This window comes from Lepidochelys kempii, chromosome 3 (genome assembly GCF_965140285.1).
Source record: "Lepidochelys kempii isolate rLepKem1 chromosome 3, rLepKem1.hap1, whole genome shotgun sequence".
In the NCBI taxonomy this organism is placed as follows: domain Eukaryota; kingdom Metazoa; phylum Chordata; order Testudines; family Cheloniidae; genus Lepidochelys; species Lepidochelys kempii.
This window is the reverse complement of record NC_136382.1, coordinates 158894270-158919167: the sequence shown is the minus strand read 5'-3', so window position 1 is coordinate 158919167 and position 24898 is coordinate 158894270. Positions and strand designations below refer to the sequence as shown.

Genomic DNA, 24898 nt, shown 5'->3' with positions numbered 1-24898 from the left:
CCATCCAAAAAAACAAGTCATCAGATAGGTTGAGATGCTTCATTTTGCTATTCTCCTGGGTCAAGAGAGCAGGAAAGGACAGGATGCTGATCTGAGGGTGAGATGATATAAGGAAATTTGGGAACCAAAACTGTCTGGGCTAACTGGGAGCAATGAGGATGACTCGTGCCCTGTCCTGAAGAATTTTCCATGGGACTCAACATAGGAGTGGTAAGGGAGAAAAGTCATAGCCAGATGCCCTGACTAGGTGTGAAAGAGGACTGCCCTGAGTGTGTAGCTCTAGAGCACCTTTGGAACAGCAAATGTTGCATTTCCAGTTGGTTTGGGAAGCAAACAGATCCCAGGTGGGGCTTCCTTATTGAGTGAAGATACTGTTCACTACTGAATTGTGCAGCTCCGACTTGTGACTGGTGGCAAAATGCCTGTGAGGGTGTCTGCCAACACATTCTGAGTTCCCAGAAGGTAAGCTGCCAACAAGGTAATTTGACTGACACCTCAGTTCTATAGGGTGATAGCTTACACACAGCGAGAAATGGATCTCATCCTTCCTAGTTTGTTGATGTAAAAGACAGACAATTGCCATATTATCTGACAATATGAGGACATGCTGGGACTGGATAAGTTGAGGAAAGGCCTTGCAAGCTTCTTGCACTGAATGATGTTCCAGAGATTGATGCACATCCTGGCTTCTTAGGGCATCCAACTGCCCTGTGCTGTCCACATGGGCCACCCCCCTCCTCCCTCAAGAGGGAGGGATCTAATGACTGTCTTTTCCAGTGAGAGGTATGGGAAGAGAACACCCACACATCCTTGATTGGGATCCCTTCCATCAATTTAGAGATGATGTTATTCTGGAAGGAATTGTCACTAAGATAGTTGTGGTGTGGTTGGTTGGTGAACATGCTGTTTAGAGTCATGCCTGTAGGCAATGTAAGTAGACTCTGGTGAATGGGATAACAAGTGCATGAATTCATGTGCCCCAGGAGGGAAATACAAGTTTTGAGTGGTGCTCAAGAGTTGCACATAACCTGGTCTATCAGGTCACTCATGGAGCAAAACCTGTCCATTGGTAGATAAGCTCTTGCCATGGCTGAATCCAGGGTCGCCCCTCTAAAGTCTATGGTCTGTGTCAGTGGGAGGATAGATTTTTCCAAGTTTACACTGGCTCCTAAAGAGGATAGGTGCTGAAGCATTAATGAGGCCTCATGTGTCCTTGCAACGAGAAGCAAATAATTGAGATAAGGGCAGAGACGAAGCCATTCCAGATGAAGTGAAATGCAACTACCAGAAAGACTTTGGAAAAGACCCTGGGGTGCAGGCAAGACTGAACAGGAGCACCCTGTATTGGAAATGGTTGGGACCCACCACAAATCTGAGAAACTGCCTGTGGGTGGGGTGAACATCCACATAAGAGCATGTGTCCTTCACATCAGGAGCTGTAAACCAAATGTCTTTTTCCAGGAATGAGATTATTGATGCCAATGTGACCATGTGAAATTTCAGTTTATGAAAAAAGCGGTGGAAATTGTAAAGATCAAGGAAGGGTCTCCAATCACCCTCTCTTTTTGGATACAAGGAAGCACACTGAGTAAAAAGCCCTTTCCTTTCCTTGGAGAGCTACCTACTCTATTGTTGCTTGTTGGAGAAGGGACTCCACTTTCTGCCTGAGAATACTCATGTGAAAATGATCCCTGAAGAGAGGGTTTCAGAGGAAGTAGAACAGTAAACTTGATTGCTTAGCCAGATCGGATGATGTTTAATACCCATTTATCCATGTTACAGCACTCCAGTTGTGGAAAAAGTGCCAAACAACTCCTGAAGATTGGGGGATTGGTTAGTGGCGGCATCACTGAGTTTGCAGTTCTTAAACAGCCATCAAAAATATCTTTTAGCCAGGGGATGGGATGGTGCTAAAGATGTGGGAGCTGCAAGGAAATGAGACTTCTGCATCTTCTGGCTCTTATGAGGAGTATCATAAAATAGCTGATAAAACGGTTGAGTTACTGGTCTAGATTTATAGGGCTGCCTGTGATATTTTCTTTTGGGGGCAGGTGTATATATGACCCTGGTAGACCAACTGCTAGCTCATGACAAGGCCTCACTGAACACTTAAATGCATAGTTGGAAATCAGTCTTGCTTTTCTGTGTGTTAGCATTATCAAAATAAATATTGGATGTTAAGTTGATAAGAATGTGTTTTTAGTATTTTATAAAATGCTTATAGGATACTGCATGTATTGTTTTCACTCAACTATACCCTATGTTATAATACAACAGCAAATATTTGCATTGTATTATAGCCCTGTAACTAAGTAACCCATCAAACAAGAAGGAAGCCTTGTGTAATGCAAATGGTCTCTTACAAAGATGTTAAATCCTGTTCATTAAATGCCAGTGAGCCACTGTGCTAGATCAAGGATCAAAGACTAAGTGCATTCCTCCCCCCACCTCCCATGAAGAAGGGACCTGTGTCGCAACTGTTGCTGTCAGCTTGGTTTCTGAGAGAAGAAGCTATATAGATGGACACAAGGAAGAATTCTTCATCTCTGGACTGTCTGAATTCTAACAGGGCAGAATAAAGAAACGAGAAGACGGAATTCCCAAGTTACTCTGGGTAACCCTAAAAGGCTTATGGGAAGCTGGCAGTTTATAATTCCAAACAGTAGCAGAGACATACTAAACTCTCTCACCTGTATATGTATTTTTTACCACCTTTAACCTTTCAATAACTCATTCCTTTTTCTTACCTAGTAAACCTTTAGTTAGTTTACTATAGAACTGGATACCAGAGTTGTCTCTGGTATGAGAGCTGGGATGCAAATCAACTTGGGTGAATGACTGGTCTCTTGGGACTAGGTGTAACCTGAAAGTTCTGTGATTTTTGGTGTGCTCACTAATCACATAGTCCAGCTTGCCTGGGTAGTGAGATAGTGTCTAATGGGACTGTGTGACTGTTATAAGACTATTGTAGTACTTTGGGAATTCACATTTAGTACTGTGTTGACTAAATTTAATTATAGAACATACCACCAGTTGAAGTGTCCGCCTTGCTTTTTGAAAGTCTGCTCTGAGGTTGGTACTCCCGTTTGTGAGTCACTCCAGACAGCATGACCGTATAGATTCCCAGGGAGTGAAGGGTGGCTCTGGAGTCCTTCAGAGTAAGGACTCATCTGTCTTCTCATTGAAAAAAATGGGCTTAGTTGAAGGGCAAGTCCTCTACAGTGTTTTGCACCTCCCTGGAAAATCCTGAGGGGTCTAGCTACGAGTTAGGATATTATAATGGCTGTTAACATTGACCGTGATAATGTGTCTGTGGCATCAGCCACTGATAGATGTGTGGTTCTTACCACCAGCAGATCTTCAATAAGTGCTTGTAATTGAGCTCTGTCTTACTATGGCAGCTCATCTACAAAGTCTGTAAACTTGGAATATTTCAGATAGTCATACTTAACCAACAGTGCTTGATATTCCACTATTCTGAACTGAAAGCTTGTGGATGGGAATACCTTTCTTCCCAATAAGCCTAGATGTTTAACCTCCTTGTCAGAAGGATTTTGGATACTGTCATCTAGATCTCTCAATGGCAGCCTGCATGACCAGAGTTAGGTATGCGATGGGTAAAAAGAAATTCCGCTCCCTTGGCTGGAATGCAATATTGTTCCTCTGTCTTCTTAGGGGTAGGGGTGCATGTGACTGGTATATGCCAGATTGCTTAACAGGTTCATTAACTCGAAGCACTATTTGACTAGACCCAGTAGTTTGCAGTATATCCAAGAGTTTGAGGGATCTGAACCTCTCCTAAGGAGATCAGGAATTCCTTTGCCGTTCTGCACAATCATTCTTGGAACGGTTTCTGGTCATCTGGAAGGGATGGAGACACTGGAGTGACTACTAAATCAGGAGATGAAGATGACAATCTTGTCAGTACCAGCAAAACCGATGGAATCGGTTTGTAATCTTCCTCTTCCATAGGGTCATGAGGAAGTTCTAAATGTTCCCTCAGAGGGCAATGGTGGAGTGACTGCCTAACAGGACAAATAGGCTCTGCATCTGGGTCCCATATTCCCCAGTATGACCAATAAACTGTGTCAGGAAGGGGTTGTAGAGGTCTTCAATGCATGGGGCACCACCAGTCCAGAGGTAAATGCGAAGGTGGAGGTTGGTACCAGGAAGCTCTGGATTTCTTGTCTGGGCTAGATTTTCTTGGGGGAGATGATGGTTCCTCTGGGGGTTTCAGATTCTCCCAAGGAAGAGAAATTTTGGTCCGGATTCATCAGTGATACTAACAGTTCCAATGGAGGAAAAGCCAGACTGGTAGATGGAAGAGGGGACAGACTTCTGCTACAGCCAACATCCCCTGGTAGAATTAAAATCTCCCTCGTGAGAGAAGGTCCAGATGATGGGGGAAATTGAGGCGTGGGAACAGGAAAAACATCTTCTGGTGTAGTATAAGTCTCTGCCTTTCCTGGGTGTGATCCCCTCGTGCTGATGGGATTGGAGGTGCTGTGGGAGATGGGGAAGGTACCACCAGTGGTTGAGGCTCTGGTCAGGTGTTCCTTGCTGGAACTGATGTATCCTGATGTTTACTCCTGGGGGAATTCTGCACCACTACACATGCGCATAATTCATGTGCCACGTATAATTTATTTTATTTTTGCAGAAAATAGCTGCTGCTGGAAAGTTGCTGCCATTCCACCTTTTGCCCACCAAAGGGCGCTGTGTCACTAGAACAGAGCAGCCACTAGGGAAGAGAAAGAGCCTACTTTCTTCATAGCGCCTGTTGGGCCAGGCCAAGAGACATGGGATATGGGGAAACAGACTGTGTGGGGGTGCCGGGGGGGTCAGAAAGGGGCTAATGAGGACAAACTGGGGCAGGGGCTGAATGGGAGTAGAGGTGCAAGGGATGGGAGTGGGAGTGCAGGGCCACATAAGGCACAGAGGTGCCTGAGTGGGGGCACAGTGACACATGGGGACAGGGGCAGATGTACCTAACTGAATTGGAGAGGCCAGGGGTCAGACAGGGTCTGCATGGGGGAAGCTCCCTAACAATCTTCCCCCTCCCCCCCCAAAAAAAGCCTGTTGCCTACTTTGCCCATCCATACCAAACAACCCTCCAAGTTCACACCCAGGCTCCTTCCCAGCAATTACCTCCCTCCGTTCCCAACTCCCCCAAGCCTTTACACTGCTTCTGATGGATGCAGGAAATACGGTTCTGTATTGTAGTTTAAATGAATTATTACTCAAGAGTTCTCTATTAATAGGCCTAGTACGGAATCTATTTGTTAAAAAACATTTCCTGAATCTTTTTTGCTGTCTGTATTGTTACAGACATAGTTGCTGACAAGTATATTGAAATAAATTACCAAAATAATTGAAACTGGTGTAATTATATTGTGTTATTTTGACAAATAAAATAATATGCAAATTTTTGCAGAATATTAAAATATTGTTGCATAATTTGGGGGGGGGCGGAGATGCACTAATTTTTAGTTTTTAGCACATAATTCCTCCCAGTAGATGTTTTAGCTTGGACAGTACCAGTGAACTTGGTGTCACTGGTACAGGGTCTGGTACTGAAAAAGCCCACAGAACCAGGGCTCTAGTGTCATGATCTTGGGACCTTAGGATGATCTAAGTCCTTACAGGCTGAATAAGCAGACATGCTCAATTTAAGCAGAAATGCATTGGTCATCTGAAGCACATTTAGAAGAAGACCTGCTCTTAGGCTTGTGAGAGCATTTCCTGCCTGCTGATAAGGGTCTGTGGATATAGATTCACACCAGCATCACCTCTCATTGTGGGAGGCATTGTGGCCTCATGGTCTTCTCCATGAGGTGCTCTGGACCCGGGAGGTTCTGACCCAGGCTATGCGGTGGCAAGAAGGAACTGGAGAGGCGGTCATCTGCTCTGCCCTTTATACCCTCAGTTTGAGGCATGAGGAGAGCAAGGGTGCATGCGCAGACCAATGGATGCTGCTTGCAGGAATTCTCCAACTTCAGGTGCACGTAGCACATGTGCACCCACAGGGGAATACAGATAGGGACCAACACTCAAAGAACTAGGCTCTAACAAAAGTCTCAGGTTTCTTGTTTAAATTAAGGAATCTCGTTCTAGTCATACCTTTTGGTCCATTCTCTAGTGCTTCTTCCAGAGCATCTGGCTCCAGCTCTTTTTCAGGGATGTCTGTATGAGCCTTGGCCTGTCCATTAACAGATGGGCTCTCTCCCGGGGCAGCTGCATTCACCTTTGGCATGGTAGTCATAGAAGCCCCTGCTGCCTCCTGCTGGTTTTGTAATGCTGCCTACAGTTAGAGAAACCAAGTTCAGTAAAAACAAGGAAGTAGTCATCAAAATATCTTAATTAACATTTCAGAATGTAGGCCAACATTTTTCCAATCTGGGGACCTAAAGTTAAGCATCTAAGTGGCCTGATTTTCAGGTGTGCCAAGCATACACAGCCCCCATTGCAATCAGTGAGTTACATGGAGTCAGGCCTTTTGAAGTCAGGCCATTTGGATCCAGATGCTGAAAAAAATTGAAAATGGTCAGTTGAAATCCTAACTGGAGACAGCTAGTGGTAATTTGTTTTCACACCTAATTGGAGAAACGTTTGCAAGTTTCAGTAATCACTATAGTAATTCTGCTCACAAAAAACTTGTTTTAGAAAAGGTATGCACAGAATTTCACAGTTACATATTTACTGGCCTTTAATAGTTAGCCTGTTGAAAGGGTCTCTCTTGAAATCTAGTTAACTTTTTGAAAGCAGAAGTACCTGAGAGCTATAATAAATCCCCTGCCAGTTTGTGGGTTTACAATATCAAATCTGTGTGAATTTGAAACTAAGGGCAAAAGAAGCCCACAGAACTAAAGCAGAGAGCAGCTATGGAAAGCATGCCAGAAGAATGGCATTCCAAGGCACAGACTGAGGATGCTTTGCACACAGAACAAGGCCTATGCACTTTACCAGCTTCAAAAAAAAAAGGGTCTCAATGGGACATAAGTGGTACATAGATTTTGTGTGGACCCTCTGCAAATGGTTTAATTCACCCAAGAAGAGGGAGAACTGTACCATGTAATAATTCAAACAATTTATAGTTAACACTTGGAATTAGCCAGCGGGGAAGTCTTTTGGATTTAGCAAGGAAGGTTTATTCCTGAAGAAAAATTGGAAACCCAACAGATTAAAGAATTGGGGGGGGGGGGGAATCAGATTAACATGGTACCAGCCTTTATGAAAATCAAAGAAAAACAAGAGCAACAGAGATGTGATCTGACTTCTAATTCCTTAAAAGACTTTCCCATGAATGGGTTTGAACTAACGTCATACATTAAAATGCAGAAATTCTGGAAACGTAAATTTGTTCCCATCTGAGCCCAGATTCCACTGCTATGGGCACATTAAACTATTAAAGTACGCACACATTATTACAGAGTGCTTAACATTTGACCTCTAAGAACTCTAACAGGGATTAAGTGATTGGCAAAGTCACTTCAGACAAGTCAAAGGTTGAACTGTCTACTTAGAATATTCTTAGCCAATGGCTGTTTTAGAAAATTACAGGAAGAGATTAACAAAGAAGCTTCAGTATTTGAATCTGATACAGTGTCAGCCAACCAAACGCCACTTTTTAAATTTTAAGAGTCACCACCTCTTTGACCTAGGATAACAAAAGTGCATTAGTACCTCTGGTAGAAAGGTTGGATCAAGGATACCAATGACTCTGTATATCTCAAATGTCCTACTATACCTGTTGCTGTGCAAGCTGGACTTGATACAACTGCTGCATGTACTGTTGATAGTGCTGTTCTTGAAGCTGGCGAATTAGGATCTGTTGCTGTTCATAGTTGCCCGGATACTGCTGGGCTGCATATTGCTGGAACTGAACAGCAGTCTGGGAGTTCAATGCTGCCATTATTTGTTGCCTAAATTGTCAGGAGCAGAGTATGAAGATTACAAATGGCTGGAGGTATCAGCAAGATCACTATTTTTAACTGGCCTCAAATACAGTGAACTCAATTCCTTGTGCAAACTAATTAATACAGATGGGACAAAGCCAGGAGATAATGCAAGTGAGATTTCTCCCATCTAAAATATGCCAATTGAGAAAAGTATTAGCAAGAGGCCAGCTTATTTTCTACTGAATGTTTGAAAACCCGTTTAAAGTGTTAAAGAGCTGCCTTGCAAGGCACACCATGAGTCACCATTTGAAGTCTGATAAACCAGAAGGAAGCACTAAAAAAGCCACAATATTGCATTTTTCAGATTTTGAAGCCAGAAAAAAGGGTTTGGTGTTCAAGTATACACACACAATCCCAATAGTCCTCCAACACAGAAGGCATCAAGGACAGAGTGCCAAAGTAGTCCTATGTCAATGCTTTGTGGTGAAAATAAGAGTTCTGTACAAAAGGAGAACATACATTGTGATACTTGATCTGCCTCAAATTCCCTGGACAACCTGTACTCAACCAGATAGGGAAAGTATGACTGACTGGCCTGATTCAGGGGAGGACAGAAAACAATGCAAGATGGAACAGTGTGTGACAATAGCAGGTTTAATTGGTAACACTTTAGGATTATTACATGGGTTAGTTCTGAGTGGATATGCAGCTTTTCTCCTTTTCTACAGGAATGAAATAGGAATTTGATCAGACACATGGTCCACTTAGTCCAATATCCTGTCTCCAACTGAGGCCGGGACCAGATGCTTCAGAGAAAGGTGAAAGAGCCTGGCAGTAGGCAGATGGGATAATTTGCCCCAACTCATTAGGTCTCATCCTGATCTCTGATAGTTACAGACTGGCTTAAACCTTGAAGGATGAGGTTAATATTTCTTCCACAAAATGTTTGACACTTATGGATATTCTTGATATGCATATACATGTTCAATCCTTTCCCTCCCTTCCACCCCTTTTTAAATTATTTGCATCAACTTCCTGAAGCCATGAGTTCCACAGTTCAATTACATGGTATGTGACCAAAAATTCTCTTACTGGTTTTGAATTTCCCACTTTACATTTTATTGAAAGTCACCTTATTCTTGGGTTACGAGACAGGGAGAACAAACTCTTGATCTACCTTCTCTGTATCATTTTACACACTTATTATGTTTCCTCTTATTTGCCTCCTTTGTAAGATGAGCAATCGCAGTCTTTTCCGTCTCTTTGTATAAAAGAGGTTTCCAGATCTTTGATCACTCATCACCCTTCTCTAAATCCTCCTACTTCTATAATATCCTTTTTTAAATAGATGCCCAGCACTGCCCATAGCATAAGCGAGGAGGCTGTATCACTGATTTATATAAAGGCATTATAATATTCTCTATTATTCACCATCCCATTCCTCGTGCATCCCAACATCTTGTTTGCATTTTGACCGCCGTGGCACGCTGAGCAGAGGTCTTCATATACAGTAATGCTCAGGAACCCTTTTTTGAGTGACAGTTACTTTAGAACCCTGTAAAGCGTCAGGGCAGGTCCACACTGAAAACGCTGCATTGGTGCAGCGCTTAAGTGAAGATGCTCTCCCATCGGCATAGTTAATCCACCTCCCAAAGAGACAGGAGAAGCTCTCTGGGAGAAACTCTCCTGTCAACATAGCGTTGTCTACACAGGGGATTACGGTCAGTATAACTGTCACACAGGGTGTGGACTTTCCACACCCCTGAGCAATGCACTTATATCAACCTAGGCCTGTAGTGTAGACCTGGCCTTGTAAAAATCTCTCTCAAATGTGTATTACTTTGCATTTCTGGAAATTGAATCTTGTCTGTCATCATGTTGCCCACTGTCCTAGCTTTTTTTTGATCTCTCTGAAGTTCCTCTCAGTCTGCTCTGGTTCTGACTAACCTACATAACTGACATTTGCAAATTTTACTACCTCACTACTCACTCCCCTTTCGAAGTCATAAATATATTAAACACAGAGGCACTCCACTGTTAACCTTTTGCCATGATGAAATTAGACATTTTTAATCAAAGAGAAGGAAAGAAGTTTTAATTAACTAGTATTCTCTTATGCACTGAGTATACGATGGATGGATCCATGTTCTCAGGATTTTGATGTGTTTCTGCTGGTAAATACAATGAAATACACAACTTTAAATATATTGCTTTTTAAAAAAAAGTTAAAGCTTTACATCATCATAGAATTTGATCAAATTTTAATCTTGGGCACAAAGTTCCAGCTCTTTACTGACTTGATTTTTAGAGGTACTGAGCACACACAAATTCCAAGTAAGTAAACAGGAGCTACAGACACAGCACCCCTGAAAATCAAGCCATGTTAGGGAACAAGGTTTGAAAATTTTGGTGCATGTACGCATAGAATTGAAATTGAGAAACATGATTATACAGCATTCTCTTTAAAGTTAACAACCTGGGTTCAATTCTCAGTATAGACAGGGCCTCAAATCACAATTCAAGTAACCTTTTCATAGGGGCACTCAAACTTTCCTCAACTGTGGGTAGCATTAGCAACTTGCCAAGAACCAGAGGGCTGCAAATTTGTATAACTGCAGCCCATGAAACTACAGAGCCCAGAACAAATCACCCTTCTGCACGGCTGCTTTTTCCCCTTCATTCTCTCGGTTGCATCAGTGGCTCTACAATGTCAAATTAAGAGGACAAGGCATCTATCATGGGGTTAAATGCTTTATAGTCCAAATCCTGTTTTTAAGGCAAACTAAACAGCAATTTTGCTCAAAATGCAGAACCGCATGCTGGGATCTGCAATGTTTGCAAATCTGCACCTCTGTAAGATGCGTAGCTGCAGATCTCATTGTAGAACTCCATATGCCATATTTGATCCACACACAGACTGCTCCTGACCAAGACTTTTGGCATTTGTTTATGGTATAACCATTCCAAAGCGAGCACAGAATGAAAGGCAACTGTTCCAATAGCATGGATAGCAATTTTCTTAAATTTGGTCTATTCCAACAACTCACTTCTGCTGTTCCATCCGGAGCCTCTCCTCCTCTATTCGCTGCCTCTCCTCTTCTTCCCGTCTCAGTCTTTCTTCCTCCTCTCGTCTACGCCTCTCTTCTTCCTTTTGTAAACGCTCTCGCTCTTCCTCTTCACGACGCCTCTGTTCCTCCTCTTCCCTCCTGTGACAGCCATTCAATGACACACTTCAGCATCACCACCATCCTAAATGTAGTTACTTTTACCATTTTGTCATCTGCGGCAAAGTCAAAGTTATGTCTACATGACTCACTGTACAGGGTACATGGCTTCAGGCTTCTTTTCATATGTATGATAAGGCTTTCGGTATTCAACACATTGCCTCTTTCTCTCTAACTTGACAGGCATAATATCTTTATGAAGATATGGAGAAGAAAGACTTGTCTGAGCTTTACTCAGCTGTCATCAGTTTTGCCAAGTGTAAAAATTAGAATCATAAGCTGATGATCACTCTAACCTATAAGTTTTGTCAGCAAACTATGGTAGAACATGAAGCTAAATGGCTGGAAACGAGCTCAGCCACAACTACTTCTCCTCCCCCATGTTTGTTAATGATTTAGAAACTACTATGCAGATTCTACTTAACACATGAGCTGCTGTACCCCCTGCCCAAGCCTGCGCTGACTCCTCTCCTCCACTCTTCCTCCCTCTCTGGAGGTCCCTGCCAAGACATCCCACCTGCCGCATCCCTCCTCACTGCCACCCCGGGGAGGGACCACACACTGCATCCCTCCTCTCCCTGGAAGCTGGGGGGAGAGAAGAGCCCTAGGCCAGCAGTCTGGGGTGGGGCTCAGGCTGGCCTAGCTGGGGCTCCTCCAGCCGTGGGGTGGTGGAAGGAGAGAGGTAGGGATGGGGCCTCAGGCAGAAGGGGTGGACCCAGGGGGGGCTAGCCTCCCCCAAGGGGGCTTTCAGCCGCTGCTTATGCCCACTGGAGACCAGTAGGATAGGAGATTTTAGGCATCTGCTCATTATTTTATATTCTAGTTGTTCAGTGTCAGATAGTGGGAAAGTTATTTTAGACAAACTCAGTTCCTCACAAAGATATTACAAATGTTAGCAGAAATAATAGCCAGGCACTTCTAAGGCACTCTAGAGAGGTTTGGTCTTCTTACCCCCTTCCTTCAAATACTCACTTATCACTGAAATGGTAAAAAGGCTTAAGGAGTGTGACTGGTGCAAGGCAATTTGGGAGACAAGCACTGACAAAGGTAAGGGCCTGCAACTGAAGCTAGCTGCAGCTTTGCATGCACATGGAGGAAGACAGCTCTCTTCCACACACAAAAAACCCACTTCACCTTTTCTTTTCTTGTTCTTCTTTCTCTATTTTATGGGAGGTGACATATGTTGAAAAGAGATGACAACACCTATTAAGAAGGTGTACAAATTCTGCCATGGCTTCCTGTTTTGACATGTTTCCAAGGGCTGCCCATTCTTTCCTGAGAGAAACAAAAAATATACCCCAGTAAGAGTATATAATGTTAGAAGAACATACAACAATCTTCTCAAGTTAGTGGTCAACTCCCAATCCAACAAACACAGAATGAACTCAGGTTGAAATTACAGTCACATTTTGAGCCATGATGCACAAGAGGCTTGGAACCAAGCGTGTTTATCTCATACTAACTAGAAAAAACAGAGTTTTTCTTCTTACAATTGACATTTCAACCAGAAGACTTCATAGCTGTTTTTCCTCTCTATCCTACAAGGCTTTTTTCTGCCCATCCCTCTTTTTAGGGCGTAACATTTATGAAGGGATTTTGTTAAAGTATTGCAAGCAAGTCTCCAACGCACACCATTAAACCTAACTATAACTTCACATTATACTTTGAAAAATCCAAAATTCAGAAAAACTGGAAAGGAGGCATTTGATGTATTATCCCCCTTTTGCTTCTGTTCTATATTATGACTGATTAATTCTTCATGAATCTAATGAGATTTTGGGTCATTAACTAATCAAAATAGTGACATGTTATAACAGAAGTGGTTTAGATAAATTGTATAGATCTTGCCAGTTGAAGATAAAGGATGCCGAGTATTCCTGGGTTTCAAGTCTAAACAGTTCTATTCTTATATTTGCCTAGTAACGGATATGTCAGGTACACACATCTGAAGAGCTCCCCCTTCCACCAACTTATTTGCATTTCCAGACAGTACAATATATTTGTTTTGCTACTGTTGAACCAAGATTATGTTAACCGCATTTCTCTCACTGTCTGTTTGAAATATAGGCCAATGAAAGAGAAACTACCTCCTATCATTTCCCAGTACATCAAAGAATCCAACTTCAGGACAAGTGTCCGGATTGTAGGGTCCCAACAGAACCTGCTTGTGTAGTGCCACAAGTTTAAGTTTTTCTTCATATGTTGGATGAAAGGCTTTGCCATCTTTCTCTGCCAAAGCAAAGAGAAGAATATGGTATTATGATTTATTCATTAAAAGAGAAACTTATACTAATATGAAAAAGCCTCACAGAATGGATAGGGTAACCTATGCCTTAAGTGTTCTCAATTTTTTGCCCCAGAGGAAATTATCTGCTCCTTGAATTGTTAAATACAAGTCATAAATCCTATTATTTGGTCAAAATTAAGCAAATTTGTCCAGAATAGAAACATTCAGCTGTAGCTATTGCAACATAATTATAAAAAGTGTTTTAAATAACGTATCCTAGATTGCATCTTTAGCAAAAATACGGTAATTACCGTATAAACATTTAAATTATATAGACCAAAATTGTATCATATGGATCTATAGTTTTCAAATATTTAAGAGGCTTCTTAATGTGATTTTTTCACAAGTATGCTTCCCAAGTCCCCTGTAATGGCATGGGAAGGCATTTCTGTATAAAGAGCTAAGATTTAAATTTTACATTCCATAGAGTTTTAACACTGTTCTGTGTGTCTTGCTTTATGCCAAGAGCTACAGCAAGGAAGACTGTAGAAAATAAAAAAAAAAATCACAATTTAAGGGGAATATCTTGCTTAAGGCAATTAAATTACTCCAGCTGCCTTGGCAAAATGTGATACTACTCCACAATTAAGAGACTAGAGGTGACTCAATTAGCAAGGCTTAGACTGAATGGATTTCAGTGCTAGAGGAGAAACAGCATTAAAACTTATATTTACAGTAAATTAAAATTAATTTAAAAAAGTCTTCAGATTCTATCAATTCTGCATATCACATCTTGATACGGTCTTAGTCCAATTACACTGAATGCTTATTAGTAGAGCCATGCAAATCTGCATATACCCACTTTATATTCACGAACTATGTTTGTGGATGGATACAGATACAAATTTTGTATCCTTGCATGGTTCTACTTATTAGCAAGAAAAATGCTGCATGGAAATATATTTAAACAAAAAGTGTCAACTAGGACTATCCCAGCATGTTTCACTAGCTGTCAAAACAAAGCAAAGGAACATCCATTATTTGAATTATACTGCTTGCAGAAAAGACTTGTTTCCTGTTACACAAGATAGAATTAATAACCTTTTTCTCTGTTTAGAAAGATTAGTATAAAGGAGCCACTACTGTAGATAACCACAATACAGAATTCAAGTGAAAGGCCTACTGCACTCAAAACCTGTGCTTGCTGGTACTGCTTGTACAGTCATGAATTGCAGCCAAAGTACCTACAGGTTGGAGCTGTAAAACTGCCAAGAATGGGCCCGGCTCGGAGCCTGGCTGCCCAAGGCTCCTGGCTCTAAATTCCCCACCAGGAGCATAGCAGCTGACCAGACTCCAGGTGGCTTCCCCTGTCTGCCGGCTGGGGGGAAGCTGGGCTCCTGGCAGGGAGCTGCGTGAGCTCAGACCCCTGGCTCTCAGCCTCCCAAACTGGCCCTCTTTAGTCAGTGGAAGCGCTCCTGGTGAGGACACACACCATCAACAGAAGGAGGATAGTGTGGACATCAGCCACCACAGTAATTACTGCAGTGGCTGTAAGTCAGGGGGGCAAACTTTTTGACCTGAGGGCCACATCTGGGTGGGGAATTGTATGCAGGGCCATGAATGTAGGGCTGAGGCAGGGGGTTGGGGTGTGGGAAGGGGTGCAGTGTGCAGGAAGGGGCTCAGGGCAGGGTACTGGGGAGCAGGAGGGATGTGGCAGGAGGCTCAGGGCAGGGGGTTGGAGTGCAGGAGGGGTGTGGCAGGAGGTTAGGGGGCTCAGGGCAGGGATTTGGTGTGAGGGGTGCAGACTCCGGCCCGGTGCTGCTTACCTCAAGCGGCTCCAGAGTAGCAGCAGCACGCAGCAGGGCTAAGGCAGGTTCTCTGCCTGCCCTGGCCCTGTGCCTCTCTTGGAAGTGGCCAGCATGTCCAGCAGTGGCTCCTGGGGGTGGGGTGGGGCGGGGCAAGCGGTTCCGCCGCACACTGCCATCGCCTGCAGGTACCAGCCCCGAAGCCCCCATTGGTCACTGTTCCCCGTTCCTGGCCAATGGGAGCTGCAGAGGGCAATGCCTGCAGGCAAGGGCAGCGCACAGAGCCCTCTGGCTCCCCCTCCCCCAGCGACATGGTGCCGGCCACTTCTGGGAGTGGCAGGGAGCCTGTCTTAGCCCTGCTGCACCATGGGGCTGGCAATCCTGCAGGCCACACTGAAAACCCTGACTGGCCAGATCTGACCCGCGGACCATAGTTTGCCCTCCCCTGCTGTAAATCAACTTAACCTAGGTTGATTTAAGATTATAGTGTAGACATGGCCTGTGTTTCAAATCAGTTCAGACAGTTACTCTGAAATTGTTTTTTCTTACATAAACATAAATGAGAGCCATTGCTAATATACCACTGTGATAGACAACATTGTAAGAACCTAGGAAAAACAGAAGTTAAATGTTATGTCCAGCTATCCAGTTTTAATTGTAATTATCCACCAGATAATTTCCGAAAATAGCTTTTGGTCCATGGATCATTTGGGAGAACTTTATTGCAACTATTTGAATATTAAATTAGATAAAATAAATTTGGCTCTTAAAAACAGGTTTCCAGTGTGAATACTCACATTGAAAATGCTATTTATATACAAAAATGATCAGAAAATCCAAGCTCATCTAAATGGAGATGACTGTCCTTGGTCATGGTAGGGACAAGGACACTAAGATAACATTATGTCTAGCTTTACATGCTAAGTACACTTTCAGACCACTAAACACCACGGACAAATCTAACAATGGGGAACTGTGTACCTGTAATTCTTCATTGTTGGATGCTGTAGCATAGACACTGTGTGGATGTTTTTACCACATGTTGTCTAACCCTGTCCTTAGAATCAGTATCTGAGCCCAGCTCAGAGCAGGGTTAGTAAAGCCTATTTCTACCAGCAGTTGAGAATTACAGATCTACATTTTCCCAATGTAAATAAGCTCTCTGATGACCAAGCTTCAAATATGAAGTGAAGCTGAAATCTGTATTGACAAAGAAAGTTCCCCAAGAGAGAAAGAAATAAAAAGCTAAATAAAAAAAAAAAGGATCAGACAACTTTCCACTGAGAAATTAAGAGATTTGGGGGGCTAGGGGGTGGAATTCAGTGGCTTGTTCATACTATAAATGGGAGTACTTAGCAAATGGTATTCTTCTGAGTCAGTCAAGAGAATCTGAGCTTCTAGGTTACATGCTAGCTATTTCTTGTTTTAATCATGTTTATGTTGCAAGCTCTAACCACCCATCATACTTAGGCCTTGTTTACACTGCAGAGTTATGTTGGCAAAAGGCAGCTTTTGGTGGCAAAATAGTGGCGGTGTACAAAACTGCAATCCCACTTTTGGTGGCAAAATAAAACCAGTTTGACGGGTAACAAACACTTCTTGCACAAAAGTATTATCGACAAAGTGCCAGTGTAGATGCTGCAGTTCGTTATGTTGACATAACTAGCCCCCCACCCCCGTATCCCACAATGCCCGCTGTGACTGCTCTGCTCACTGTTTTGAGCTCAGCTACCCTGAAGACATGCACCCCTCCCCTTTCAAAGCTCCAGAAAACGTTGGCATTCCTCAGCCTGGAGAGCTCACAGAGCTGCTGAGGAGGCTGTGGGAGAACTCAGAAGGAATCACAGAACCCTTAATGTGGAATCGGCAGGCAGGCAGAGCAGGCTGCTGCTGTGGGGAGGAGAGAGACTGCTGTCCTGTGCAGAGCTGGGAGTTTGATGTGGAAGGGTGTTCCCCTCCCCCAGGATTGGTTGTTCAGGCTGCTGTCTGAACATAAAGAGACAGCATGCCACTCTCCCCCAACACACACAAACTGTCTCTCACATATATACTCCCCCCTCAAAAAACACTCTCTCACACACACTTCCCCAGCACACACACACACACTCACACTCTCCCTCTCACACACTCCCTCCTCCCACATACACTTCAGTTGAAAAGCAGCTGGTAATCTAGTAGGATGCCCATGGAACAATGGGATTGAGAAACCTGCAACATGTGATGCTGTACCTGCCCCCTGAGGCATTGCAAACCCTTCCCAAAGCACCCTGCAGCCAGATGCACAGTAGGATAGCTACCCACAGTGCACTGCTCTCTGTGTCGACGCAAGAGCTGCTACTGTGGATGCGTTCTGCTGACACAAGGAGCATAGTATGGATGTGCTCTGCCGACACAAGGAGCACTTTTATTAAAGTGGCATCACTTTTGTCGACAAAACTCTACAGTCGAGACAAGGCCTTAGAACCTTAACAGTTAAACTGTATCAGAAGATGAAACAGAGTAGCTGAAACGGTCTGCACCAGAGCACATGGAAAAAGCTACAGTCCTCGGAGTCTTGCCAAATAGGCTCTTCAGTGCCAGGCTCGTTAAGCGTCCACGAGTCATAAGCCTTTGACAGCCCTGACTATAATTACTGGACAGCTCTACATGGTAAAATGATACTTTTGTTTCAATTTAATATATATTTAGTACTTGTGAATGGTTCAAGAACAACACTGGACAATGGGTTTCCCTATTTATCCAGAGGGGGTACGTACCAAAGTCAGCAAAACTACAAGCTTCCCCATTCATTTCCATTGATATACCTCAACTATGACCTAGGAGAACCACTCCATGGATGGCAGGATACGGTGATCTTTTTCTACCCGTCCACTATGACCCAAAAACTACTCAGACCACTCAAGCTCCAGACCTTAGCAACTTTCAGTCACTAAGGACGTGGACTGGACTTAACTGATGATTAAGAAGTAAAAGCTATGTGTAACTGGCCATTACCAATCCCCTAGCCATCCAATCCTCCATACAGCTTTTCTTTATTCTGTTAGCATCTTGATTAAGTGAGAACACTCTAGAGATCCACTGAACACTCAATGAGTTGTCCATTGAGACAACTCTTCAAACAGGTTAGTCTCTATGCTAAAGTTAAAGCCAGGCCTATTAACAATGCACTTGAGACGTTTAATATTAGTCTGCAAGTATGACATGAACAAGAGAAAGATTAAACCATTCAAATGAGCTAGCAGTTGAAAGGTGCAACGCACACAGATACAACTGTCTCCCTTATAATCACAGAAAATTTAATTTACCGTTTCATTATTGTCAAGTAGTATATCTAAAATGGAATATATGCTGGAAATTGAGACTCAAGACAGAATGCAATTAAATATGCTAAAAAGAAAGGAGTATTAGTGTATTGTTTATATAAACTAAATAGCATTGCTTTTCATTTTATAACCATATTTTATAGCCATATTTAAAGTCATTTTATAACTTTAAATACTGAAAATTCTTCACTGAGAAACAGTGCACAATATACTCATAACGCTCCCTCTCAGGCTTCTATTCAATTACTGCATCCATTCTAAGGGAAGGAGTCCCATGGGACACAGTTAATTGAGTTTTTAGAACCGCCTCAAAAATATGTTTTTCGTTTGGTGTTTTTTGGAAGTGACGAACCAAAATATTACAAGAATGACTTAAAACCTAATTACTGTCTAATCTATGTACAGTTATTAGCACTCACCCTTACAGAGTATGTTCAGGAGGCAAGAAAAGTAGAAATAAAAATCCCAGTTAGGGAAAGTTACTCAAGCAAGTCCTTATGCTCAGAGGGCATATCAAAAAGGCCTAGCACCATTCTGATCACATCTGTAGATCTCTAGAGCAGATAACACTTTTCAAATGCCAGAGAACAAGAATGTACCCACAAAACTCATTGGCGAGACAATTCAGCCATTTCTAGTAACCAGTTGCTATATGCCAAGCAACAGAAGAGACCAGGTCATATTTCCTGTCCTGAAGCCTCTGTGTAAGTCTGAGGACAGAGACAGAACTTCCGTCAGCATGATTTGAGGGGGAAACAGAAAGCTGTGGTCAGACGAAATTAAGAAACAGATTTGGCCACGCCTACATCATGGTTGCTACAGCGGCAGAACAACAGCGCTGCAGCTGTGCTGCTGCAAAACCCATTGTGTAGGTGCTTCCTACAGTGACAGGAGGGGTTTCTCATACCCAAGCAACGTAGCTAGTTGATCCAATTTTTAAGTGCAGACTAGGCCTTAAGATACCACTGTAGCTTCCCAGTAGTAAAATGAGTACTGTTTCTTTATGCATTGATGGTGCTGCACAGCTGATCATTTCCGGACAGATAACAAGTCTCTTCCTCAGACTGGTGTATACTGAAGGTTGGGGAGAAAATATGGACATTTCAGGCACAGAGATTTCCATCCATAAGGCCAAGTCTACATTAGAAAAGGTTTGCTGGTACAGTTACACAGGAAAACCCTCTTAGCATAGGTACAGCTTACCCTGGCAAAAAAGAGCTTTTGCCTTTTCCTGATGTAGCTTGTATCAGTCGTTCCCAAACTTTTTTTCCACCAAGGTCCCCTTTGGCACCTATATATCCTGCATCCCTTTCATTTCCTAAAGCAACAACTTGAAACGTACGTATATTAGGTAAGCTTATTATGACACTTATGCACATGCGCAAACACAGTTGAGTTCAGTGGTCTCAGGATTCCCTGGGCTCAGTTCCTATCTCCACCACAGAGTCCTGAAACCCTACATCACTTGATCTGTATTTCTGTTTCCCCTAAATGGGCTATTATTTTCCTATCTTGTAGAAGTGTTGAGCCTTGACATCTATGGCAGAAAAAGTACTTCTAAGCCCTCAAAGAAGGGTGTAATATCCTGAATGCGCAAGGGCGGTACTACTGGAATACCCACAAGCATGACCACTCATGCCTATTGCATGAGAGGTCATGCAATGTGCAGGATGCCATTTTGAGAATAAAATGGCATCCTCCATATAGCAAAAGTGCCAGAATGCCATTCTGGTATGTTCTGGGCCTGGCGCAAAGTACAGACCCCTATATAACAATGGATCACCAGAGATCCGGGGATCCCACTCTGAGAACCAACGGCTTACAGGAGTTTAGTGAGTGAAATAAGTTACACCGACAGAAGCATTTTCATGCTAGTATAACTGTGTCCATGCTAAGGCTTTTGCCAGTACAGAGGTGTCTCAAAACCTTCACACTCCTAACTGACATTGCCATACCAACAAAGGTTTTGAGCAGAGATCTGGCCTAAGAATATGGAATATTTTCCTTATTCCTAACGAAGGTGATGGAAGCCCCAACACTGGAATCATTTTAAAGTAGATTGCACAAAACAGTACAATATACGGTAGTAATGCAGGGAACAATTTTGCCAGTAACAGGGGAGACGGAAAAAGGGATTATATCTAGACCATCTTTAGATGTCTCTCTTTGGTAGAGAGTAAACAAAATCGTCTTTAATATTTTAAGCCTTACCACTCTTAATTTAATTATATACCATCACATCACAAATAAAGGTAGAGTTCTTTGATCTATATAAACACACAACAATGAAAAAACTTGGCAATCACAATAAGTTGTTACCCAATTGGTACATCTGCACTGCAGCATGGAGCTATAGTTCCCAGCTCAGATAGACTAAGGCCTAGTCTACATTACAGACCTATAGTGGTGTAACTACATTGCCAAGGGATCTGAAAAATCCACACCCGAGTGACTTAGTTATACCAACCTAAGCCACCATCAACATGGCTACCGCCTTTCAGGGAGTTGGATTAACTATGCCAACAGGAGAGCACTCTCCCACCGTCTTAGAGCATCTTCATTGAAGTGCTACAGCAGAGCAGCTGCATCAGTTGCAGCTTATTAATTGGCTTAACACACTAGCTCTGATCAAGCGAGTGCTCTAAAAACAGCAGTCTGATCATGGTAACATGAGCGGCCACCAGAGTACAATCTTGTCTGAGACCTTAGGTATGTACTGAGGTGGCTCGCCAAACTGCCACCACCCATTCTGCTGGGACCACATTGCTATTTTTAGCACACTACCATGATCAGTACTAGCACAAGTACGTCAGCCTGAGCTGGGAATTACACCTTCCAGTTGTAGTGCAGTTGTACCCTAGAGTTTTTTGATCAAAATGAAATTTTATGGAAAGAAGAATCAAAGACTGCAGAGTTAGCTAGTCATGTACCAGAAATGTACATACAGGAGCAACACTTGGATAAGTAATTTCCTATTCTCTAGGGTTGCTTATTCTTTGGCCTCCTGTGGCAACCTCCCTGGTATTCCAACTTATGCCCTCTCCATACCAACATCTGTATCAGTGCCATCAAGAATAGCAATTCATGACACAAGGTTGCCCTTACTTGCTTTGTGTTGGGTGTGTGGACAGTGAGCATCATGGGCTGCAATGTTTAATCATCAAGTCTTCAGAGAGGGACAGAAGATTTTTTCCCCCTAACAGTTCAACATTCATGAAAACTGCTACACTAACAGCCGAAGTCTTCTCTCCATCAACACAGTATAGCTTTTGTAGAGGTAGAGGGATCACAAGCAACACAGGCTTCCTAACATTAGCCTTCCAGCATGCCTCAATTCTGACCTGGAGCAACAGCTTGTGCATTCACTCATTAGCCTCTCTTTTGAGGCTACCAATAAATGGTGCCAATGCAAAAATGTGTTTTACGATGTGGATACCTAAGCCACTGGGAATGGGACCGAGACCAATTCATTTCAGACATTCCATAGTCACCATCCTACTTCATATCTGAATCACTGACCTGAACGTGAGTCTCTCTAGCCAATTACTAATACTAATAACTGAAGCACAAGTGGAAAAGTTGACTGAAATAGTTTTAAATTGATGCATTCCACTTGGTGATTTAGATGTATGCTTGTTCACAATGTATGATTTTACAGTATGTCTTTTAAATAGCTGGGGGAAATGTAGAGTAATAAAACCATAGTCAAGAATGAAAGGCAAAGATAAGGTACCTTCCATACATAAGTTTCAAAGTACTTTAAAAAGTGCTCAAGAAGCCACACAAGAACCCTATTAAGTATTATACCCATTTTAACAGGTGGAAACAAGGCAGAGATTACATGACTTGTCCCAGATGACACAGAGTGACATACTCAGGAATAGAACCCAGGAGTCCCGATTCCCAATTCATGAAAACTTACCATTAGATAAAAACTGTTTGCCTCTCATATTTTAAAGAATTAAGAAAATGCCTCTAACTTGTTATTTTATTAAGAAAAAGAAAAACACTGCAGAACTACATCTCCTTCCCCAGGTCAGACTGAGGGTATGTCTACACTTAAAATACTACAGCAATACAGCTGCAGCAGTGCTTCAGTGCAGCAGACACTACCTACATTGACGGAAGGGGTTCACCCATCCCTGTAGGTACCTAGGACTATCTACCAGTGGGGTTAGGTCAGCATAGCTACATATTGGAGTTTGGATTTTTCACACCCCGAGAGACCTAGTATGCTGATGCAAGTTCCTAGTGTAGACCAGCCCTAAGGCAATGCAGTGCCCGGAACACAGGCTCCTAGAAGAGATGCATGGGCATCAGCGATAAAGCTCCAGGATGAAGACTGTATTCAACAACTTAATTCCTTTGGCACAATGGACCTTGTACAATAAGGTTAAAGCTTATCTATCCAGAAGACAGAGCTTTCTTGGGAGCTAGCTTGAGACCGTGAACTCACACAGGACCTAAGGACCTCCACAAACTTCACCACCATCCGCTCTATGTACAAGAAGTACTTCTTTGACCTTAAAAAGAAAAGGAGTACTTGTGGCACCTTAGAGACTAACAAACATATTTAAGCATAAGCTTTCAAATAAATGTGTTAGTCTCTAAGGTGCCACAAGTACTCCTTTTCTTTTTGCAGATACAGACTAACACAGTTGCTACTCTGAAACCTGTCTTTGACCTTGCCTTCTGTAACATACAGTACGATTTTATTAAAAACTACAAAACGCTCCACTGCACACACCTCCTCTAGAGAGAGGATGAAAGAACAAACATGGGACAGATGTTTGTCACATTGCTTAATGCACTACTGGAAGGCACTCAGATACTATGGTGATAAGCATGATATAAAGAACTTGTTCAGAACGAAATTCCTCCCCAGGATCAGCACAAGATAGAACCTCTCCCCCTGGGGGCAATAAAGATGGCAACAGGGATCTCATCTCCCTCCTCCAGAAAGGCAGAGGTGGCATCGAGGGTCCCCCAGTACTTACCCAAGAAGATAAAGTATGGCTGTGCTAACACAGTTATTTCCTGAGACTGATGTTCACAGGGCTCCCAGATTAGTGAGCCTTTGAGTTAACGCCCCTTTGAGATGCATGGGGCAGTTCAAAGCCCTCAAAGCAACTGTCTGGCTGCTGCAAACTCAAGCAGCCATCACTGAAATCGTGATGCTCAGTCCACATTTTCAAGGCTCTCTTTGTATCATGCAGGCCAGAAACAAATTTCAGTACAATCACATGACCCCAGGAGCTGGAGCCCTAAATATGAGCCAGTAGCGCCTGTTGTCTTAATCCAGGTTTCAGAGTAACAGCCGTGTTAGTCTGTATTTGCAAAAAGGAAAGGAGGACTTGTGGCACCTTAGAGACTCACCAATTTATTTGAGCATGAGCTTTCGTGAGCTTTCATGGCATGCATCCGATGAAGTGAGCTGTAGCTCACGAAAGCTCATGCTCAAATAAATTGGTGAGTCTCTAAGGTGCCACAAGTCCTCCTTTTCTTTTTGTCTTAATCCAGTACTGCTTCTTCCCCTAATATACAGAGAAATTTGCCGCTACAATTTCATTTTAAACATGAAACAAAAAAACCAGTAAAAGAGACTCTGCATTTTAGAACTGTTTGAAATTATCAAGTAAACCCCGATTGCTACAATCCTTGTTACTATAAATTTACCACTACAGCCTGACCTCTGTCCTTCTCTCGTGTTATAATATTTACAGCGGTAACCTGGGGACCCGGGGGGAGGCGGCAGGGCTTGGGGGCAGCCCGCGCCCCGGGGCGGGCCCGGCCGGGAGGCGCTGTCGGGGGCGGGGGGTCAGTCACCTTTGAAGAAGCGCAGCGCCAGGCCGTACAGCTCCTCCAGGCCGAACCCCCAGCGCTGCTCCGGGCTCAGCGCCGCCGCCGCCTCTTCCGCGTCCCCGCCGGCCGCCTCCGGGAGCCCGGGGCCCGGCCGGCTCCACCCCGCCGCGCTCGCGGCCTGGGGATCCGGCTGCCCCGGCCGCTCCTCGGAGTCGGGGCTCAGGGTCAGCCCGTCTATGGAGACCTCGAGCCGCTCCGAGCTCAGCGCCGCCACCGCCGCCGCCGCCGCCATCCTCCCTCAGCCTCCGGCTCGGCTCGACTCGGCTGGGGCGGGGCGGCCACGTCCCGACTTCCGCTCCCCTCCGACCCGGAACTTCCGGCCCCAGCCCCACGGAGCGGGAGGGGCCGGGGAGCTCCGTGGGGGTGGTGCCCGCTGGAGGTGTCGAGAAGCCGGGGGGGCGGGGCAGTTCCCTCTCCGCTTTCAACAGCTGCCTGCGGGCTCTTGTCCCGCGCTTTCTGACCGTTCCGCCTTTGCACGGTGACTCCGCGCGCTCTCCCCCTCTCCCACTGAACTGAGGGCGGGACCGAGTATTTTATTTGCGAGTACAGATGACAAGCG

At 43.7% G+C, this 24898-nt stretch overlaps 1 protein-coding gene across 1 annotated transcript in view; it reads right to left on the bottom strand.

Moving 5' to 3' along the window:
- ACBD3 (acyl-CoA binding domain containing 3) overlaps positions 1–24627 on the bottom strand; it is a 31269-nt gene extending 6642 nt beyond the window's left edge. Inside the window, exons 1-6 of the mRNA XM_073338702.1 lie at positions 24304–24627; positions 13210–13351; positions 12257–12397; positions 10946–11104; positions 7748–7922; positions 6121–6301 (exon numbers count right to left, since the gene is read on the bottom strand). Of these exons, the coding sequence (XP_073194803.1) occupies positions 6121–6301; positions 7748–7922; positions 10946–11104; positions 12257–12397; positions 13210–13351; positions 24304–24571 (1066 nt within the window). The 5' untranslated portion in view covers positions 24572–24627. The remainder of the gene's footprint in view (positions 1–6120; positions 6302–7747; positions 7923–10945; positions 11105–12256; positions 12398–13209; positions 13352–24303) is intronic.
- Between the last annotated feature and the right edge of the window lie 271 nt (positions 24628–24898).